General features: G+C 39.1%; 1 protein-coding gene across 2 annotated transcripts in view; it reads right to left on the reverse strand.

The window, feature by feature from the left end:
• FBN1 (fibrillin 1) overlaps positions 1 to 21,331 on the reverse strand; it is a 216,332-nt gene that overhangs the window by 132,471 nt on the left and 62,530 nt on the right. For both annotated transcript variants that reach the window (XM_024200606.3, XM_024200598.3), the window contains exons 7-8: positions 4,315 to 4,512; positions 1,073 to 1,198 (exon numbers count right to left, since the gene is read on the reverse strand). In XM_024200606.3, coding sequence (XP_024056374.1) covers positions 1,073 to 1,198; positions 4,315 to 4,512 — 324 coding nt within the window. The remainder of the gene's footprint in view (positions 1 to 1,072; positions 1,199 to 4,314; positions 4,513 to 21,331) is intronic.

The following is a 21,331-nucleotide window of genomic DNA, read 5'->3' on the forward strand; positions in this document are numbered from 1 at the left end:
GGGGGGGGGGGGGAGCCGCGATCGGCGGCGGCAGTTCAGCGGCAGGTCCTTCGCTCCTAGAGGGAGTGAGGGACCTGCCGCCCCGAATTGCCGCAGGTGCCGCCCCTCTCCCTTGGCCGCCCCAAGCACCTGCTTGTTAAGCTGGTGCCTGGAGACGGCCCTGGTTGTCATTGACTTCAATGTAAAGGATCAAGCTACAGTGTTGCTCAGTAAGGCTTGGGATGAAAGAGGGGGAGGGCTTCCATTTTCAGGGTCTGATTTGGATTCTGACCCCTGATCGACCTCCAGAACCCCAACACTGACTAGGATACTAGGTATTGACACTCAGCTTGATTCCTGACGCTGTCTCCAGCTCTGACCCGCAGCTTGACTCCAAACTCTGACTCCAGTTTTCAGCCTCTGCTTGACTCTTGACCCTGATACTGACTCTGACCCTGGACTCCAAGCTCCTGCCACTAGTCCTCCCTCCTTTGCCCAAGCTCCTGATTGTAATGCACATTTCTGCATTGCCATCTGCCACTCATCTACATAACGAGGACCAAAGCACTGATAAAGGAAGACAAAATACTTCATCTAAAGTAGAAAAGAAAAAACACACAAAATATACAACTTCCAAGGACAGTTAGGTCTTAATCTTGCAGTTGTTACTCAAGCCAAGCTCCCATTCATGTCAAATGGAGTGTTGCCCTAAGTAAAGAGAGGGAAATTGGATCCTGCATGTCATATAAGCATTCTTGTAAATCAAATTGTGCAAAGACATGTGCCTCAAATATTTCTAAAGCAAAATATTAGTTCATAAATATTCTATGTTTTCGTGTTTAATTTGATTCAGATGTACCTTGAGTTTTTAAGTCTGTAAACGGTTACATGAAAAAAAATGGAAAAAGCTGCAGGGGCAATATTTTCTCTGGTTTAGAAGAAGAAAGGCATATTGTTCATATGTGCAATAGCATTTGCATACTCAAGGAAATAAGAGAGACTGGAACATTTGTGACAATCTTCTAAACAAAGCTGGCATCAAACCGAAGTTTTCTCCCCCTTACTTTGAGATGAAAGTTCTGAAAGTTCTTACCTTCGCATTTTTGTGTCACTTCATTAAACTTGTGTCCAGCTGGGCATTTGCACTCAAAAGATCCAACAGTATTAATACAATTTCCCCCATGACAGATCCCAGGGATGGCTTGGCATTCATCCACATCTATCATATAATAAAGGGAAAACACCCACATTTAATTCATTCCTCAGAAAGAGCCATAACAATTTGTCCATGCAGAAACTAAGTAAATATGCCTAAATCTGTTGCTCATCCCATCATCATAATATGATTCTTGCCCGTGAAGAGATTGATTTTGTAATTACATTATAGAAAGAATGATTAATTACAATTCTCTAAAAAAAATTCTGTAAGAAATTGCTTGCTTATTATTGTTTCACCCTTTCAGCTTATTGCTATAACATTTACTTCTGTTTTTCAAAACATTTGGGGCATTTTCAGTACAGGGAAGACTGTCCTCTGAAAATCAGGCCCCTTTAACGTTTCTCAAATTGGGCACCCACAAATCACTAACCCCTTCTGAAAATCTTGACAGGCATGTACAATAGGCATATGCAGAATGAGGCATTTTGGATGAGTGCAAGAGCTTCAAGCTACAGCCTGTGGGAGAGACCCTTGTTCTTCGTGGTATTCAGTCTACTATTGATGGGGAGTTTTTATTCTTCACTTCCAAGGGGCAAGGGGCCAACTACCCTTAAATAAGTGGTGGTTAGGACCTGGTTTAAGAATCCATGACTGACATTAATGAACAATGTACTTAGACATTAATGACGTAGCTTTTTGCTTTCCCTTTTTTCCTCCTCCTTATATTTAATCTTTGTTTTTAAGAAAATGAAACAGCAAAATTGATGGCACCTTGTGGGTAGGAAATTAAATGTGAACATGTCAAGGGATCCCCATTTTTTGTCACCACATCAACCTTAACAAAGCAAGGCTGCACATAAATATTAAGTTGCAAAAGTCTGGCTAGACTGTGGCTTTCAGCAATGGCTGCATTGGAAAGTGGAAGGGAGGAGGAGCAAAGCAGCAGTGGGAGGGCTTGGAGGTCTCAGAGAATTCTTCTGGGAGCTGCATGGTAGTGCAAGTCGGACCCCTGAGCTCCACCATCTGTGGGAGCATTCAGAATGGTCCTCCCACCCTTGCACTGGCCACACCCCCATGATCCTTCTCTTCTAGCCTCTCCTTGGGGAGTCTACTGCTGCTGGTAAAACTAGATGATTGCAGTGCTTGTGTTCCTCACCATTACTGGCTTAAACACAGGGACACAAGATGGAGAAAACTCTCCGTCTGTCCTTTGTGAACACCACAGAGCCAGCCACAATCTGGCCCATAATGTCAAACACAAAAGTACTTTGTCTACAAAAAGGGCTGAGATTCAATTCATGTGAGGGCTACAGATGGGATTTTCAAAAGCGCCTAAGTGATCTAGGAGTATAAATCCCATTAAAAGCCAATGGAACTTGTGCTCATAAATTACTTAAACACTTGAACATTTCATCCTACATCTTTGATTCCCCTGATTTTTAAGTGTTTAAAATCTCAACCATGACACTTCATTAATTTAACTTTCTGCATTTTTTAAAATATGCCAGATAGACAGACAAAGAGCAGATTTGAACAGTGGGCAACAATTTTGTATTTTTCCTCGATGTATTTATTTATATTATTTATATCTTAAATATGTGTCCATTTGTCTTACTGACTCTCAAACATCATAGGCTTGTTCTTTCTTCAGAGAACCTGCGTGAACAAGCCTGGATTTTATTGAACCTGCTTTCATTTTACTATTTAGATCAAATATGGATGTGAAATAACATCCACTAAGATTGAAGACATTTAAGTTATCTGATTTAAAGAGGACTGGATGTCATACAATTGCATGAAGAATAAAGATAACATATAGTTCCATAGCTGGTCTGTTAAAAGTATGGACACAAGAGAAGAGATCAACTGGAAGTACAAGTCAAACCTACAGAGCCAAAATTGGATTGGCATTGCATGTAGTTGCGTGCTAAGAAACCTGCAGTGTGAAGAAGCAGCCTTGTTCTGGACCTTCCCGTGACACCAACAATGGAGAGGTATAACAAGGTGCAGCCTGAGAGCTGAGGGCATGGGTCAAACATTTATGCACATACAGTTCCTGACCTGCCAATGACTGCAATATTCAACCCTCTACACAGTTTCTCCCTGCTCTTTCACAGAGAGAGAGGACTGTGCCTTAGGATGTGTGAGGTCAGAATATGGGCACATGTATCCTACAAAAGCAGCATTAACATGTGTCCATCTAGAGGTATATCAGGCCTCTTTGCAGGCACCAGACAGGACTTGGCCAGTGGTACAAGCTGTCTAAATGTTTTAATGCAATGGAATGCCTTTAAGTTCTTCACAGGAATTTCATTATTAAATAAAATTAGTAATAGATTTATAATCTTTATCTTCTCTATTTTCACAATACAAAATATGTTCGAGAGGTCTAAATGAACAAGTCCCAAAGATACAGTCCTGAGAATTTATAATCCACACCAGTTCAGTACATGGCTGCCCCTGTTAACTTTCTTCTGTTTCCTGCCAGACATCCAGACAATAAAAGAATTTGTACAGCTGGAAGTATTAGAATAAAAGCCAAAAAAGCAGCGTAAGGACTTTCTAGGGTGAGGCATGCTCAGAAAGAAGCAAGCAACATCTGGGTGGATTTTACCATTTGAACCAAATGCAAATATATTTCCAAAAATTGTTTAAAATGTACAATAGGGCATTTTTAATTTGGGCATTTTAAATGGCACGACATGCAGTTTTCTCCAGGTCAGATGAATGTAGCTCAAAAGACAAGACATACAGACCGAACCTAATGCCAACAAACTGAAGTAAGAAAAAAATTAAGATAAGCAGAGAGAACAACATCTTCACAGGTTTGGTTTTCTGTCTATCTTGAGTACAGTTTGAAACAGAACAAACCCTTTCTCAGAGTGGTAATGTGTGTATAGAGAAACACCACTATCCAGTCAAATGAAGGAGCTGCTGGCAGTGAAAAATTCATTAAGAACCTGGCTGCTCTCACATGACCTAAGTTACTAGTGCACTTACTTGAATATCATACACTTAGCGAACCATCAAGTAATGTATCTGACATCGTTTTTCCATTCTTCCCACGTACAGCAGAGAATGGCTTAGGTCAGGTTATACAAAGCAATGTAACTCAATCAAGATTAAGCCATTAATAATTTTAGCAGCTCTTGGTGAAGCTTTGGCACCTAGCTTACCTTGACAGGCTCCTGTGCGAATATTTGGAATGAAACCCCGGCGGCAGGGATGAGGCTGAGCTGGACACATTTCACAGGGGTGGCCCCATGCTCTCCCAACTGTTGCACAGCAAAGGGTTTTTGTGCAGACTATTCCAGTGAGCTGTCCCTGGCACATCTGATTGGTTACCAGTGTGAAGCACGGGCCAGTCCTATAATCTGAACCAAAGAAAGGAAATCTAGTCAGCATCACATTAGAAAGACATTACATAACTCATAATAAAGCAGAGCTGGGTAAATAATTTGCAACTAATAATTTACCCCATAAAAATCCCCCAAAATCCCTCTTTCCAACATACTGATTGTCCATGGGCACAATTTCTCTCAGGTTTATTTTTAATAGTCAATGTATTTGAATATGAAATAAACATCTCTGTGGATTGATCACAATTACTTTACCATTAATATTTGATATTTAAGATGCTCCAAGTCTCCTCATAATTTTCAGGACTAAATGTAAGCCCTGTTTCTTTGTCTTAGCTTCCTTACCATTGCTCTTCATAGAGCCCACATGTGTTTGGGTGAGAGGGAGAAGTGAGAAGAAGAAAAAGAATTCCACTACTTTTTAAGGTATTCCTGCACATGATGAGGAGTGAGAGTTTTGTTGTTTTCTTTTATTTAATGGGAGATGCTCAGATATTATCATGATGAGGCATACCTCTGTAAAATGGTAGACACTCAAATTTATTTGTAACACGTCAGATAAGTCAGGTATTGTTTGTTCCTTGAGGGGACGCATCTTTGCATGGGTACGTTTAAAATCAGTCTCCATGGTTATTCACCAATGCAGCTAAGCAGGTCCCATTCTGTGAATGGCTGTGTTAGTAAAATTCAACCCCTCAAATGTTCACAGAAAACCAACACTATAATGCACATGAGCATGGCTGAAGCTACTGTAGTTCAGTTACAAATTTGATCGAATATTTGTGCACCTTTTTTGCTTAATGCATTCCTGTATTTCAGATGGTCCCAGAAGGAAAACTCCTTAAGCTGAATGACTCCCACACTTTGGGGAAGTTAAGCTCTAGATTTGGATCCACTTTGCAGCTTAGGAGCATATCTAGTAATAACATCAGTGAGGTCTTTTCATCAAATTGAATGAAGTTTGTTTTAATATTTAGCACAGTACTTAAAATCACCCTTATAAAAGAGGTTCTGTTTATTTCCACAACTGTTGTTTTTAAACGGGTCTCACGGGTATGTAGTCTACATGAAGTTTATTAAGCATAATTTTCACGGTTATACAGACATGTTCCGTACCAAGCATATGGGTAAACTTTGCCTACAGCTGAACTGAGGGCATGTGGAATACATCTGCTTTGATTTGTTTATGGTAGTACAGGCCATTTATCCAACAGACAGAATTAAACTGGGATGTTAATAAAATATTAGTAGCCTTTATTTTGTTCCATTCTCCCACGGCAACAACAAAATAGCAACACCAATTCCTGCTGTCTCCGGCACATGCCAGACCCCACTCGTCAAATAAAATTTTGATCTTTTTACAGAAGATTCATCACTCCCTCTTTTTTTTTTTTTCTTTGAATGGAAAAATCTGGAGGCCAATAAAAAGGATTAGTAAAAAGATTAATTTGGATGCTCACATTAACATGTGTTCACAGAGAAAACCATGCTTTTTTCAGCGCCAGTTTCTTATATAAGGGCCTGATCCAATGCCCACTGAGGTCAATAGGACTTTTACCACAAACATCAATCGGCTTTGGATTAGACACAAATAATATATGCTGATACAGTACAAGGTGAATGCTTAGAAAAAGAAAGTGAAATGAGTTCCATTCAAAATATTAGAAGAAGAAACTCTAATTGTAGAACAAGTAAAGACATTATAAAATCATAGACATGTAGGGCTGGAAGGGACCTCGAAAGGTCATCTAGTCTAGGCGCTTCCCCATGCAGAGGCCGGACGAAGTATACCTAACACATACATACTTATATCACTCACACTATTTACATTCCTTTAAAAAAACATGTTTGGCTTTGTAAATCATGCTGATTTCAAGAGGTTATAAATCCTGGGCCTTCTTCTACAAGGCCCTCAACTCTCACTGACTTGGGTCTTGATCCCGCAAACTCTTCCTCACAATCTATATCAGGGTTTCTCAAACAGGGGTGGCTGCTTGTGTAGGGAAAGCCCCTGTCGGGCCAGACAGGTTTGTTTACCTGCCCCGTCCGCAGGTCTGGCTGATCGCGGCTCCCACTGGCCGCGAATCACTGCTCCGGGCCAATGGGAGCTGCTGGAAGCGGCGCGGGCCGAGGGACTTACTGGTCGCTGCTTCCAGAAGCTCCCATTGGCCCGGAGCAGCGATCCATGGCCAGTGGGAGCCATGATCGGCCGGACCTGCGGACGGGGCAGGTAAACAAACCTGCCCGGCCCGCCAGGGGCTTTCCCTACACAAGCGGCGACCCCTGTTTGAGAAACCCTGATCTATATATAATCCATCCAAGCTCAAGTCAAGTCAATGCAGCTACTTCAACAAGCAAAGCACAAAAATAAAGGTCTGCATGATCAAGCCGTTAGTTAGGATTTGAGAGTAAAGCTAGTTGAAAAATGCCAGGTAAAAAAATAAGAAAAAAAATTCAAAAAAGTTTTCATAGAAAATTTTCACTTAAATTTTTGAAAAATCTGGCAACTTTTAAAATATATTTTAATTTTGCAAACATTTGCTGTTGAAAACACAAACATTTTCACCTAACTCTAGTTGATGGGACTCAGCACTTCACTGCAGATGATCACCAGATTGTTGGATAGGGCCATTATTTATTTCATGAGCATTCCACAATTTTATACATTCTTTCATGTATCTACTAGTTATTTGCATAACCAAAATGCAGCACCGCGATAAATAACAATAATTGGTCCAAGTACAGACTGGATGGTATTGCCCGATGTGACTCGGAGCATTAGGCTATCTGCAACAACTACAACACCCAGATATGCATCACCCTGGGATCTTTAAGTGCTCACATCACATTAACCTTGATGTCTGTAAGTACAGTTTGTCTTTCTTAAATGTAAACGTATTGTTTAAAAGTAAATTTTAAATGACTGGAGCACTGATTTTAAAATTCAGATCAGTCTAAGGACCAGAGATGAAATCCTGCTTGCCTTACTCACAGGAGTTACCATCCTTAAGTTGACGGAAATTCTCATGCAGAGACTTTGCACCAACCATAGAGGACAATGGTTCAAACTAAGGGCCTCATCCTGCATTATACTCTATGACAGTCCATGTAGATGTGTGGATAGTTTCAAGGCATGGTTGATAGCCAAAGCTGCCAGACTCACCTCCAATTTTATTTTTGGACCACTGATTTAAAAACCATCTGTAGAAACCAAGACCCCTTTTCCACTTTTGCAGATTGGCAGTCTGATTATAAAGTACTAGATCCCTTCAAAATCAACATACAATTTCACAAGGAAATACAGCCACTGATGTTCATTGGAGTCATGTGTACCTAAATGCACATGAACAGCTTTGAAAATTACCTTTATATTTTAGCTGAAGATGAGACTAAAGACATATGTCATACTAAAGAAGTAGACTGGGAGAAGGAGTTTGCTTTAGTCCATTGTGAAGCAGGGTGGAGAAAGAGAAGAGGATTATACACATTAGAGCTCTAGGTAGAAAAACAAAGTCTCCAAAGGTCAGAGTAAATGAGATATTCCATGTACTACTACAGCTAGCCAATGATCGAGAACTGTCAAATCAACCTCATCAAGCATACAAGGAAACATGTCAAAAGAGAAGGAGTTATTTAACACTTGGAATCTGGGCAGTGGACAATTTGTTACAAAAGTATCAGAAGAAGGAAGAAAACACCTACTGATTTCCATGTTACAGTGTCACCAACCCAGGTTTCTGAAACAACGCAAGAAGGATAAAGGAGAAAAACAAAATAATGGAAGAGGAAGGAACAATATGAGGAAATATCTTCAACATACTAATACAGCGTACAGGGAGGAATTTCTACTTTTGCCTTTCACATCAATGGTATTTGTAGACTATACTCCTCCTATCTTCTATAGGAACTTAGCGTTTTTCAACTGACTTCACCCTAAAAGGGCCAGGACTTTGATCAGGACTCTAGTTACTAGTAAGGAAGAGCATTTAATTTACTAGATAATTAAAATACAGTGAACAGTAATATGATGGTAGGTGCTATATGAGAGAGAGTTTCATTTTTTTGTCCCAGTCCCCTTCTCCCTGGAATGGCAGAGGCGGAGAGTGCTCTAGCCACACATCCAGTTCTGTGGAAGAGGGAAGTATTTGCATTGCTCAAGAGTGTCCCCATCAGTTCAAAAGAGAAGTTGATGGATTCCAAAAGGAATTTCATCCAGTCCTTGTCTAGAAGTATGTGGCGGCATCATTTATTTTGGGGGAGAGAAAGGCAACACAAGTGAAAGATTGGATAGGAGAGAAAGGGAACACAAGCAAATTCCTAGAACTCTGGAAGGGATTCCAAACAATGCTGGACAGTTTTGATCTGATTGAGTAAAAAATAATTCTATACTGTACCTCAACTGTCCAACAGACAAAGTTGGAATTTAGTACTTTGGGTCAAATTTTTGAGAGGCCTCAACCCAGTTTCATATCTTGTGCTTGCAATTTTGTAAGCACAAATTCAGGGCATGCAAATTAGCCATGTCTCTAAAATTACAGCAACAAATTTAGAGACTACTTTTGAAAATTGAATCTTTATTGGGAGGTGGGAGTAACACAGAGTATTTTATTTTTCAAAGAATTAATACTAAAAATATCCTTATGTCTATTAGATAACTATCTAGGTAAATACTACATTTACCTAGACTGGTACAAAGAAGATTCATGACATGATAGAATTTCCAAATCAGGACCTGATCCTGCAGTGCTTACACAGGCTAAAAAAACTCCATTAACTTAGCAGATGTTACAAAGCTGTAACTACATAATTATGCTATCATGTACTGTTAAAGAGCTTGAAACCAATGACCACATAGCAGCAGTGTGAATACTGTAATAAATACTATCTGTTAGAGTTGTGATTCTTTGGGAAAAGATTCTCTCTTGATAGGGTTGGAAAGTTTAGATCCTAAAGCAAAAAGTGTTACCTGGGATTATTAAGAGTCTCTTCCCACAATTTTAAGCCACAAAAGACTTCCAGGCCCATGGTTACTTCTCAGACAAGTACAGATGCTTTAACAAACATCTTATGTTCCTTTTAAATTGTTTTTAACACTTGTAACAATGTAACACGAGCCCTCTTTTAATCTTCTATTTGTGTATATCTGATGATTTGAAAATGGGATCACGATGGTCTTGATTGTAGCAAAGATTCCAGATCAGATGCAAACTTTAAATAAGATCAGCATCAAATACATCGGTGCTGCAATCTAGAAATGGGATGGAATCAAAACTTTGAATCCATATGTTGAGGGTCTTCAAAATCCAATCGTAGATACAGATCTTGATTTTGCAAATGAATCCTGGTCTTGTTAGTGGAACAAAGCAAAATTTCACATCTGTAAACCTCTGAGCTTTGGGACATTCAAAATGCGCCTGTGGAACATTCAAAATTTGTGGCTTGAGCCCATCTCTACTGTAAACACTAGTGAGAATCTATCAACCACTGGACATCTCAGTAAGAACACTGGTTTGTGACAGCAAGAGAAAAGATCACTGAAAAAAGTACCTAACTTGACTCTTCCTACTGAAAGATCTCAGCTAAATGCTCATGCCAAGATAAATCTAACCCTGGTGACCTTGCAAGCACAAAATGCTTCCTGTAATGAATTAATTAGCATCAGAAATGCAGCAGCACAGAAGTGGCATTTCTGGCAAATTAATTGTAGAGAACTACACGTATTCTGTAAGAACGAACACCAGTCTGTAAACAATCTCGTGTGGGAAGGCGAGGGGCAATATATTTACTCTAATTAAAACAGATGCTAATGACACCCCAAAGAATGGAACCTACAAGAAGATTTCTCAGGGTGGTTGTAACTGCCTCTCTCTAACAGTAAAAGCATGGGGCCAAATTCTGCTACTCTTGTTCAGACAAAGCTCCCAAAGAACTCAAGGGGAATTTTGCTTGAGTAAAGACTGGAGGATTTGGCCCAAAGATTGTAGGAATGGGCAATATGTGCATTCCACAAGCAATAATATTGTTCTGAAGAATCTGTATTTTATCTGTTTTGTGGTTTGTGACTACTGTCAAGAAGATGCAAATATTTAATCCATTGGTTTATTGTAGTGTTCACTCTAATAGATGATGTTAAGGTTACATACAGAGTAGAGACCCACTCTATTTCCACTTGCTCTTAACTTAGAGGAAAATTACTCTGTGTGGGTGAAACCTTACAAATAAAATATAGGCGGTTTCTTATTTTCTTTTTTCCTTTTCTTGAAAAACCAAGACAATTAAATGCAAATAACTATATAGATGAGTTTTTTCTCTCAAACTAGTATAAAGCATTAGTAACTCCACCTAAATCATAGAAACCTACTTAGAAAATATATTGGGTTTGCCCCATAAACTGCAGTATTAATGTTCCAAACTGTTGTTTTGTATATTAATATTATAGTTTATATATAACACAGGGTATGTCAATAGTCTATTGGTGCACAGCTCCCTTATGCATACACCAATACCTTACTATTACTCATCTGTTGTGGCTAATTTCTTAACAAGTCAATATCATTAACTTACTTTTCTAGAAGTCTTGAACTGAGCAGCCACCTGCCATGGGTATATTTGTGCTGAGCAGGCCTTCAAGACCAATACAACTTAAAATACTAGTTGCCTCACTTTCACTTTTAATATACATTTACCTCCCACCAACTACAATATTAACAGAGAAACACTGTTTCAGTGACCACATGTTCCACAGTATTTCAGTCACTACTGTCTCTTTCCTGAACTCAAAGAGCAACAGAACTGCATGGAAGGAACAAAATGATGTAAATTCATCCATCAGTCTCCAATTATTTCAGATCCAAACCTTTATAATAATTATAAACAAAAGGAGGAGCTATATACTTATACATGACAGAGAAGATTACAACATGCCTCTTTCCAGAAGGCGATGTGTGCTATGACTAAAACAAGATTAGACTGTATTCTACAAATTACTATGAGGCTGAGAACTGAAGGGAAAGTGACAGAAGACTGAGTGTAGTAGTAAACTGGAACATTAACTGTGGACAGTTAAAGAAAACAATGGTTAGGAGTTGGGCCTCAAATTTGCAGTGCTCTTTAGTCTCTCAGAGTGCTCCTAGATATCTCAGTCATGCTCAAGGTCCTACGGTAGAGGAGGGAGAGCTTGTATTTTTTTTTAAACAAATATTATGCTTCACACACACCATGCAAAAAAACCCAAATAATGCTATCTAATGATTTCACTGCCATAGAGAGGTGGGGAAGGCAACTACTCTGTTCCTGCTTCCCTTACACAATGTCCCTGTCAGTTGCTTGTATGCTACCACTGTATATAGCACTTTCAACTTGGTTATGTGGCTCACCTAACTTCACAGACTGAGTCAGCAGCAGACCTAAGACTCAAGAGTTCCTGCCTTTCTTCATCTAGCTTGCTATTTTGTATAAAGTTGTCCTTTTAATAGTGTATCAAACTATGTGACAAGACGAATTTCAACCAATCACCCCCAGAGCACTCAATTACAAGGATTATCTCTTCACAGGTGACACTGAAATTCTGCTTGATGATAACTGTGTCCAACCACAACCCTCCTTTTTCTACATAGGCCATTTCCTCAAAAAAATATTCACTGTTTAACTCTCACACTCTCCCACACACACGCATCCTAGCCAAGCCCTAAAATGTATCATTGCCATGGATTTTCCAGTAGAGGCAGCAGGGGGCTTTCAAACCGTCATGAGAAAAGAAAACAACAACACTGTAAATATTTTTAATACTATTTCTGAGTATGCTTAGCTGCCTCTCATTATTTTCCTTAGTCATGTAATAGGAATAATGATCATGATGTTGGCACTCACAGTACTTGCAATAAGCTGCTTTTGCTATTATATTGCTCTAACTTCAGCATTTAATCAGCCACAAAAGTTGTTTACAGCTTCATATACTGCAGCACCACAAATGTCATCCCATAATTTATAACTTCAGTGACCCCATTTCTCCATGTCTCCACCACCTTTGCTTGTTGCTCGTACTGTAGTCATATATTGCCTGGCTGGCACAGTTTAGCCTAAATTTATTTTCCATTCTGTAAGCTTCTTCAAAAATCCATCTTTGCAAGATGATCTTTTTAACATGCCTATCTAGCAAATGCTATCTAGTACTCCTTGGTACTGGTTAAAGAACAGGACTTTTAAATAATAGTTTATTATCCACATAAGCCTAACTCTATCTTTTATCAGCTGCATTTGATGTATAGAACAAATCAGGCTGACCATTTTAAAAAAGTATTTTGGCAATCCATGTTCAAGAGCAAATATACAGCTCTTTTCATGCCAGTTTTGTTCTTGCAACTGACCCACTTCTCAAAGTCTGTCACTGAAAAGTAATAACATTAAAATAATAAAATAAAAAATATTCAATAATTATTACAGAATTGGAGTGATTTGTTGCACACATTTTAATCCAACACGCAGACTAAGCATTTCACCAAAATCAAGGCTTTAGCTCTGTTGATCCCAATTATGTGCGGCAGTAGTCCAAATACAGAAAATTGTTACCACATTTTATTCTTTTTCATGATGAAGAAAACAGTAAGCAATGCAACTAAACGGAGAACTTCTCATATCTGAATAATCAGTTACCTGACACATTCTTCCCCCTCCCCCCATTTCCTGTATATCCTGAAAAGGAATGCTCTGTTGTAGCTTTTCATTTTTTCAATTCTTCTCAAAAGATTATAACAATAATGAAATAAAATTCAAACTGATTTTTTTCTCTCCTCCCTTTTGCGAAGAATAACAAATTTTGGTGACATATTTACTGTCGAGCCCAGATGATTATTAAGGAGAATGGGCTTAATTTAAATAGTCTGGAAGTTCCACTTAAAAAGAACAAGTTGGCTGCAGTTATTACTTCTTTTTAAAAAGAGTTCTTAAGAAGTGCCACGTTATAGAAACTCTCCTAACACACCACAGATATTAACTATTAAACAGCAAGGTAAAGACAACACTAGTAGACTAACTCTTTGGGTCTGTTTTTCTATTTGGCTCCAAAAGACATTGACTAGAAAATAGTTTAGACTATCCAAAAGCAGTGCAAACTGTGTAAGAAAAATAGATCCTAATGAGCTACAGTAGATTAAATAGAGCAACCTCTGGGGTGCAGGGAAGGAGGGAAAGAGGAGAGGAAATGCTCTTACACAGACAATATGACACCCAGAACTAAAAGGGATACGTCCGCAATTTTTTTAAAAAAAGGTGTGGGGTAATTTTTGTTTAAAAAAAAAAAAACTAGAATGTTCTCTTCATTTCTTTTTTAAATATAAATATTCTTCTGCAGTGTGGTGAAGCCAAATGCAACCGTAGTGTGCTGGGTGAGACCCAGTCCAGAAATTAAACGGATTACAAAGAAAAGGGGGAAGTGAGATGAAGGGAACTGGCCAGTTTCAACGTTCAAGCTAAGTGAAATGCAAAGAGTGAACGCACAATGGAAATGGTGGAAAAGAAATTAGAATATGTATTTCAGATTGGATAATTTAAAGTGATAGCAATAAATGTGGTCAGGAAGTTTTTTGATAGGTGTATGTTTGCATCATATATCGCTTTTGTGATCCTCTTTCAGAGTGCAGGATTTCTAGACTTCTGGCAGTCCCTTAATGAGATTAGAGCAATCGCCAATCTCTTCTTACCCCATTCTAATGGCTGCCAAAAATCAGCTGGCTTGGGAAGAGAACGTCTCTCCCTCTTTACCATAACAAAATGGAATCAGCACTCATGGGAAATTATGGCTATGGAAAAGTTTCCCCTATGCAGAAATAATAAGCATGCAGACTATACTGGAATGTGGACTCTGACACACAGCACATGCTCACCCGTCCAACTCTGTTCTGCCAGGCGCTTGTACAGATTTTCAGGTTAAAAATCTAAGCATTTCAGAAACATTTGATTAGTCACAGATTTTAACTGCTGTAAAAATTAAAGTCCTTCATTACTCAATTTGTTCAATTATCAGTGCCAATAAGCAATAAACTATCACTATTTTTTGCATAAGATAGTGGAAATTTATATAATTCTGTGCAGTAACTGGTTGGCTAAATACACCAAAACCACTATTTGGAGACAATAATAAATAATATACGAATATTCTATTTCATCTTCACAGTGTGTCCTTGATCATGATTTTATATCCACATTGCACTTTGCATCCCAAAAGGTCTCAGAGCATCTTATAAATTTAAATTGATATAGAAACAAATCATTTCAGACACCAATATGGTACAGTCAACTCAGCAGCTAATAGCACTCAGCAACACTGCACAACCGTTTGTGTCATGGGACAAGATTCTGATCTCATTTACAGTGCTGCAAATATGGAGTAATTCTGACATCAATGGAGTTTTCTGTATTTACATTGGTATAACTGAGATCAATCTGGTTCATCATGTTTAGCCATCAAGGTGGCGTTCATTTTAGTGTGTATTTAACAATGAATGCATGTAGTAATGATACTTCAATTAGATTGAATAACTCTGATTACACCATCACTGAGATTTGATGGGAAAAGTGTACAACAGGTATGAGAATAAATCATGTCTCCATTACATACGGTAATTAGGAAACACCTACCTTTCTCCTTGTAGGCAAAAGAGCTGATACACCTGCATAACATTGTAACCTATAACCATCTGGGGTTTAATTCAGGCTCAGACACACTAGCTGAGATTCCACTAAACTGGAAGCAGCCTATGAAACACTGCCAATCCCAACTTACTAATATTTGGTTAGAAAAAAACAATCTCTGATACAAATGGAAAGTGGTAATGTTGCTTTGAAAGGATCCTAACAGCCATTCATTTCTTGGTCATGCATAGCAGCCATAGGGGATGTAGTTCAGGGAGCGTTCTGCTCGTCAAGTGCTATTGGGTGTGCGAGTGTTCCAAAAACAGCGAACAGCTACAGTCTGCGTGACTGATGCCTGCAGTAGTGCTCTGTGGGATGTTCATCGCCCCAGGGACGATAAAAACTAACTGATTTCAACTCATAACGATGCTGTCACCTTTATATTAAAACTACAAAATCCAATTTTTCTAAGGAATAAGAGAGGCATCAAGCTAGGCAAAAATAAACATCAGCCAAAATAGAAATCAAAACCTGGAATCGTTAGTCATAGGCTGTTACCAAGTTTTAAGGTCAAATTCTGCCTTTATATGCATGAGGGGTGGGAGGTCTTACTGAACTTCCCAGTAGGCAACTTAATGAAGATCACCGTTGTTCAATATTTGTTAAACTTGACGTATTGGTTAAAGTAGAATTGTAAGTCTTCCTAAAAGGCTTTGGGCTTTTTCATGCATACCGACTATGGCAGACCTATTGTTGCTATTCAGTATGTAAAAATAATTCCACATTCTCAGCATATTGTTTAACATTTCCTGAATTTTGTATAACATCTGTGATGATGTAATTTGCTTTTCCTTAGTCTTCCTGCTAGTTATGTGTACATTACTCTAATGTAAGAGGTACTGCAAAACTTTTTTTTTTTTGAATGCTTAGATAAATAAAACAACCCACAACCCCAATTATTCTACCTCCTGTTGGGAGTTCCTAAGATTCCATTTGTCCCATGCTTGGTGCCAGTACAAGCCACTAAGTCTTGGAAAGCAGTTGTTCCCATGGGAAGCCTACAACATACATTGTTACCTGCCAAAATTTAATTTCCTCACTACAATTAATTGCTGTAAACAAATGACTGATACAAATTTTCAAACGTGTCTACTAATTTGGGGCATGTCAGTTTCCAAAGTGCTCAGCTTTAGAAGTCTATGGTGAAATTCTGGCCTCAATGAAGTCAATGAGAGTTTGTTGCCAAGACAATCATTTAAATAACACCGCTACATCCTCATTTTCAGAGATGCTTAACACCTTCCACCCCACTTGAAGTCAATGGGAGCTGCCGCTGCTCAACACTTATGACAACCCATCCCTATGGGTGAAACCCTGGCTCCACTGAACTCAAAGGCAGAACTCTCAGTGATTTTAATGGGACAGGATTTCATGCTCAGTGACTACAGTTCTGGATCCAAAAACAGAACCCCTCCCCCACAAAGTTAGGAGCCTCTTTTGAAAATCAGGCCCATATTGGCTCAATCATAAATGACATGGTCCAATTGTATTTTACTGATGATCTGCTCCTGGGGAAGTGTCAAAAGCTTGGAAATCTTAATTGATACCGAGTGGTCCATTGCATGATTTGCTGTTTAGTTCTGGAAGATTCCTAGCTAGTTATTTTGAAGATCCCCTTGCAAAAAAATAAAGGCTTCTCTCACCTCCACACTGTGTAAATCCCAAAGCTCCTTCAAAGAGGAACTTTTTATTTGTTGCCAGGACAATCATTTAAATATGTCAATGTAAATATGTAAAACATCTGGATCTAATGGAGTCAAGCAGTTGATCCAGAACAGTGGTGCTCCCAGAATCCATGTCAATGGGAACTAATAAATAGGAACATTTTCTCAGAGGGGAGGGGAGGGGAGCAGAGGGCTCAAGCAGGCTGTCAGCAGAAACTCAATTATTACACTGACATGAACATGTAGTTCTGTTCATTCCTTGCATGCTTACACAGAATCCTGTTGCTTTCACACAAAATAGCATGAGATCCCTCTTGATTGGGCATGGAGAGCATATAGGAAAGGGAGACTGTGCCGTGTTTCCTTCCCCCTAAACTAATTGGGGGGCAAGTGACTAAAGCAAAAGCTTTGATTTTATTATATACTTATATATATATATAATATATATATATATATATATATAACTATAGTATATAGTACTATTTATTTTATAGTATAGTATATACTATACTATATATTTTACTATGATACTGTGGATATAAATAGAATTCAATCTCACTTTAGTGTTCATACCTGGCACTGGAGAGAACATCTCAACTGTAGGTCTACATGTTGGAAATCTCACTAAAATCCCAACGTGGGAGTTCCTAACACTCAAGTAGAGTGGGGTTAACCTGCCTCCCCTTTCTCTGTCTCTCTCATTCTCCAGGGGAACATAACTAAGTGTAATGTACTACTTAACCAGGCATGATGCATCATGGTTAATTCATCATGAGAAATGAGCCATGGCAGGAATTTATAATATGAATATTACTGAAAGCCATGAAGTGTGTAGGGTGGTGGTCATGAGAGTGTATTTAAAATACATTTATACCCATAATATCTTTTCAAATTTGTCATAGTTAAATATATTATTTATGGCCTACTGCTAAACTTTTTATAAATAAAAGCAGTTTGGGAAATTTTATGAACTGCATAGCGTACTCCTGCTAACAGGTAAAAGCAGATGCAGGAACTGAGGTCCAGATGCCTGTCTAATATATATGCATCACTTGGTAGTTTTACCAAGCGCTGTATATAATAGGCTGGAAATTCCTTACTGACTGAATCGTTAAAAAGGAAGGATGCTCCTCAGTTTAAGACAGATGGCTGGGACTCAGGAGACCTGGGTTCAGTTCCTAGCTCTGCTACAGATTTCTTGTGTGTCACTGGACAAGTGACTTAATTTTCTGTGCTTCAGTTCCCCACCTGTAAAATGGAGTTGACCGTACTTCCTTCATACACACACAATCCGGGAGTTCTGCCTAACGAGACTGTAATCTCTTTGGGGCAAAGATTTAGTATATGTTTGTACAGCACCTGGCACAATAGGGCTCCAAGCTCATTTGAGACCTCTTGGCATCACTATAATACAAATAATAAATAAGAGCTTTCATGTAACATTTTTTCATGCCAAGATCCTCTAACTTTCTATGCACAGTTGGTCATCAGCTTCTAGTCAAAGTCCATAGGAATTATTTCTTGAGATTTTCTGTGTTGTACAAGAGTACCGGCAATAGAACACATTCCTCAGAGGAATTCATGTGCAATCAATTAGATAGTCTAATTAATTTTCCAACTCAATAAGTTGCATTAACAATTTTTATACAAAAATGTACCTCATCTGGGCATATGCGAAAAGGCAATCCACAAGCCCTCAGAATCTGTCTCTTGGCAGCTGGACAAGGAGTGTTCACTCGCAGCAACACATTGCCATGTGGCAGCAATGCCCTCTCAGGTGGGATTCATATTTCTGACATGAGAGGTGGCTTAACACATCAGGGAGAAAGAAGAGGGTTTTTTTTCCAATACAGACAATGTTGAGAGAGTTGCCCTAACAGGACCCATTAGGGCTGATCCATCAATCAGTATTGATAATATTTACGTAGTTTTCAGCCAGACGGAAAGTGATGTGCTACACAGCAGCTAATAAGGGGCTCAATCATGCAGTTCTTAATTAGGCAACATTTACACTGGTCAGTGGACGCTTTTGCCTGAGTACAGAGTGCAAGATTGAGCTTGAAATACGTGAGAAAGGAAAACTCTATGAAATGCAGCACCTCATCTTACTTGGGAACTTCTTTTTTAAATACCAGGTTCTTCAGCAAACTTCTATTTAGCTGCCATGACATTTGCCTGTACTTCCTTTCCCATCATTGTGATCACTAAAAAAATTCTTATTCCACACTGACGTAATGAAGTGTTTGTGAGACCACAATTGCAATTGTAATGTCCGAAACAGTGGGCTGAAGCATTTCTAAAGGAATCCTACAGGAGACAATAGCCAATTATAGAGGAGAAAAGCTGTTATTTGATACACAGATTTCTTGGTAGACAACAATGAGGTAAGAAGACACAGAAGAAGTATGGGACACTTTAATAGAGTTTCTATCGGATGTATGACTGTAAGATTTGCCTGAGTGTAGACTGGGCTCATAAATCCATGAGGCTCAGGAAAGAGAGGCATATACCAAGGGGGAATCTCCATAAGCCACCAAAATAAAACCCTCAAAAACATTCTTAGATGGTGTTTTAGTAACAATATAATTTCCTCTGTTTTAATGAAAGTGCCCAGGCAGTGCCCCCAGTGCACAGGGAGGATGGAACAAATTTGAGGAAAAGGGAGAAAACAGGAGAGAAAAGGGGTTAGAGAACAGGTGTGAGGGAAACAGGGATAAACAGCCAACAAAGAAAGAGAGAGCATAGGAAAGAAGGATGTAGCAAGGGAGAAAGGATCAAAGTGAATATAACGGGTGGGGAGGCAAACAAGAAGGTGGTAAAGGGAGCAAGAGGAGAGACAAACAATGGGAGTGAGGAGACCCATAGGGAGGTAGTGGGGCGGGGGGAAGAGAAGAAAAAGAAGAGATGGGTCAGCCAGCCATGAGGGGCCAGCCAACCAGGAGAGGGAAGCTTGCCAGCAAAGGCCAGCCAACCAACTAGTTAAAAGGGAGGCATAGCCAGGAGCAGCCAGCTAGGAAGAGAACCTGAATACCAAGCTGACCCCAACAAGTCTTGGTTCCACCCTGGGAGTGGGATGCCTTGCCTTAATGGATGTTATTTTTAAGGAAAGTGAGGAACAAAAGCAAGGTTCTGTTCATATTCTGTCCAGCAGAAAGGTATCGGCTTGAGAAATGCGTGAGAATATAAAAGCACTATGATAAGTAGATCATTAACATAAAACACTAGACTGTCTCATCTGGCTATTTTCTCTGACATATTATGTACTAACTAGCACTAGGCGACCACATATGAATAAACAAAGTTACATAAATTGCAGCTATTAACCTCATATTTTCCAAAAGGACCGTTTCCCATCTGTAGACAGTTGATTTCCACATTCTTTTTGGCCTGTTCTCCTCAAGCTGATGTGGTCCAAATGTTTTGCCCTGATATTATTCTCATACTTCACTGTCAGACAATAGGAAAAACAAATGCTTCACCAGATGAAGTAAGAGTTAAAGGGTTGCAAACGACATCAGGAATGGCTTAATCCAGCTGCAGAGATGACATATGCCATAAATGACATAACCCCCACCCACCCACCTCACACACACAAAATGCAGTAAATTGGCAAATGAAAGTAAACCTGAAGTCAGTGAGAATCTATTACTTCAACAGGCTTTGAATCAAGCCCATGCTGTTTAGTAGTTGGGAACCTGTTCCAGCCAAATCCAACTCTCCCAACCTCTCAGCCAATACAGATTCACACTCTGAAGCAGTGGACACTATGCCTATTAGGGGCCAATATCTGTCTGGGATTTAAGGCAAGAGAACCATTAAGTTACATGAGAGTACAGGGGCTTCCCATAATTGTTGGGAGGAGAGTGGAGAAAATGGAAAACAGGATGGGGTTAACCAGTGATAAACCAGAACTCTTCAAATTGAAGTGTTAAGGAGAGTGAGCTTATAGAGTGCAGTACAGTATATACAGTTCCTCTGTGGGAGCTCTGGCATCAGCCTGAAATGCAAGGTTTAGTAGTTATGGTGCCAATTCAAACTTGTACTTAAAAAGAAATGTTTTAACTATAAGTTTGCAAGTTTGAAAGGAAGTTTTTGGTTTTAATTTGTAATTGAAGGGAACATTTAGAGATCTAGATGGCCACTGATACAAACACATCAGCCCCAGAAACGTTAATGGCGGAACAAACTATTTTGACTGATACTGAAAGTTACAGCTGCATTCACACCAATACTGTGGGAAAAGTTTTAGGTGGCTTTAAAAAGCAAAGCAAAACAAAAACATCCCATAAAACAATAGAAAGCCAGTAATTTGGGACACTTCAGTGGCAGAGAAAACTTCCTCCTAATTATCACAGTTATTTTGCATTCTGTCCAAAAGGCAAGTTCCCAGAAAGTATGCTATTTATCCATATCATTCCTGTTAGGAGGTGCTTGGGTTAGGAACAGCTGTGAACCCTTATTTTAATAATTAAGCGTCACTT

Source organism: Terrapene carolina, unplaced genomic scaffold (assembly GCF_002925995.2).
Source record: "Terrapene carolina triunguis isolate 2854851 unplaced genomic scaffold, T_m_triunguis-2.0 Scaffold67, whole genome shotgun sequence".
NCBI classification, from domain to species: Eukaryota; Metazoa; Chordata; order Testudines; family Emydidae; genus Terrapene; species Terrapene triunguis.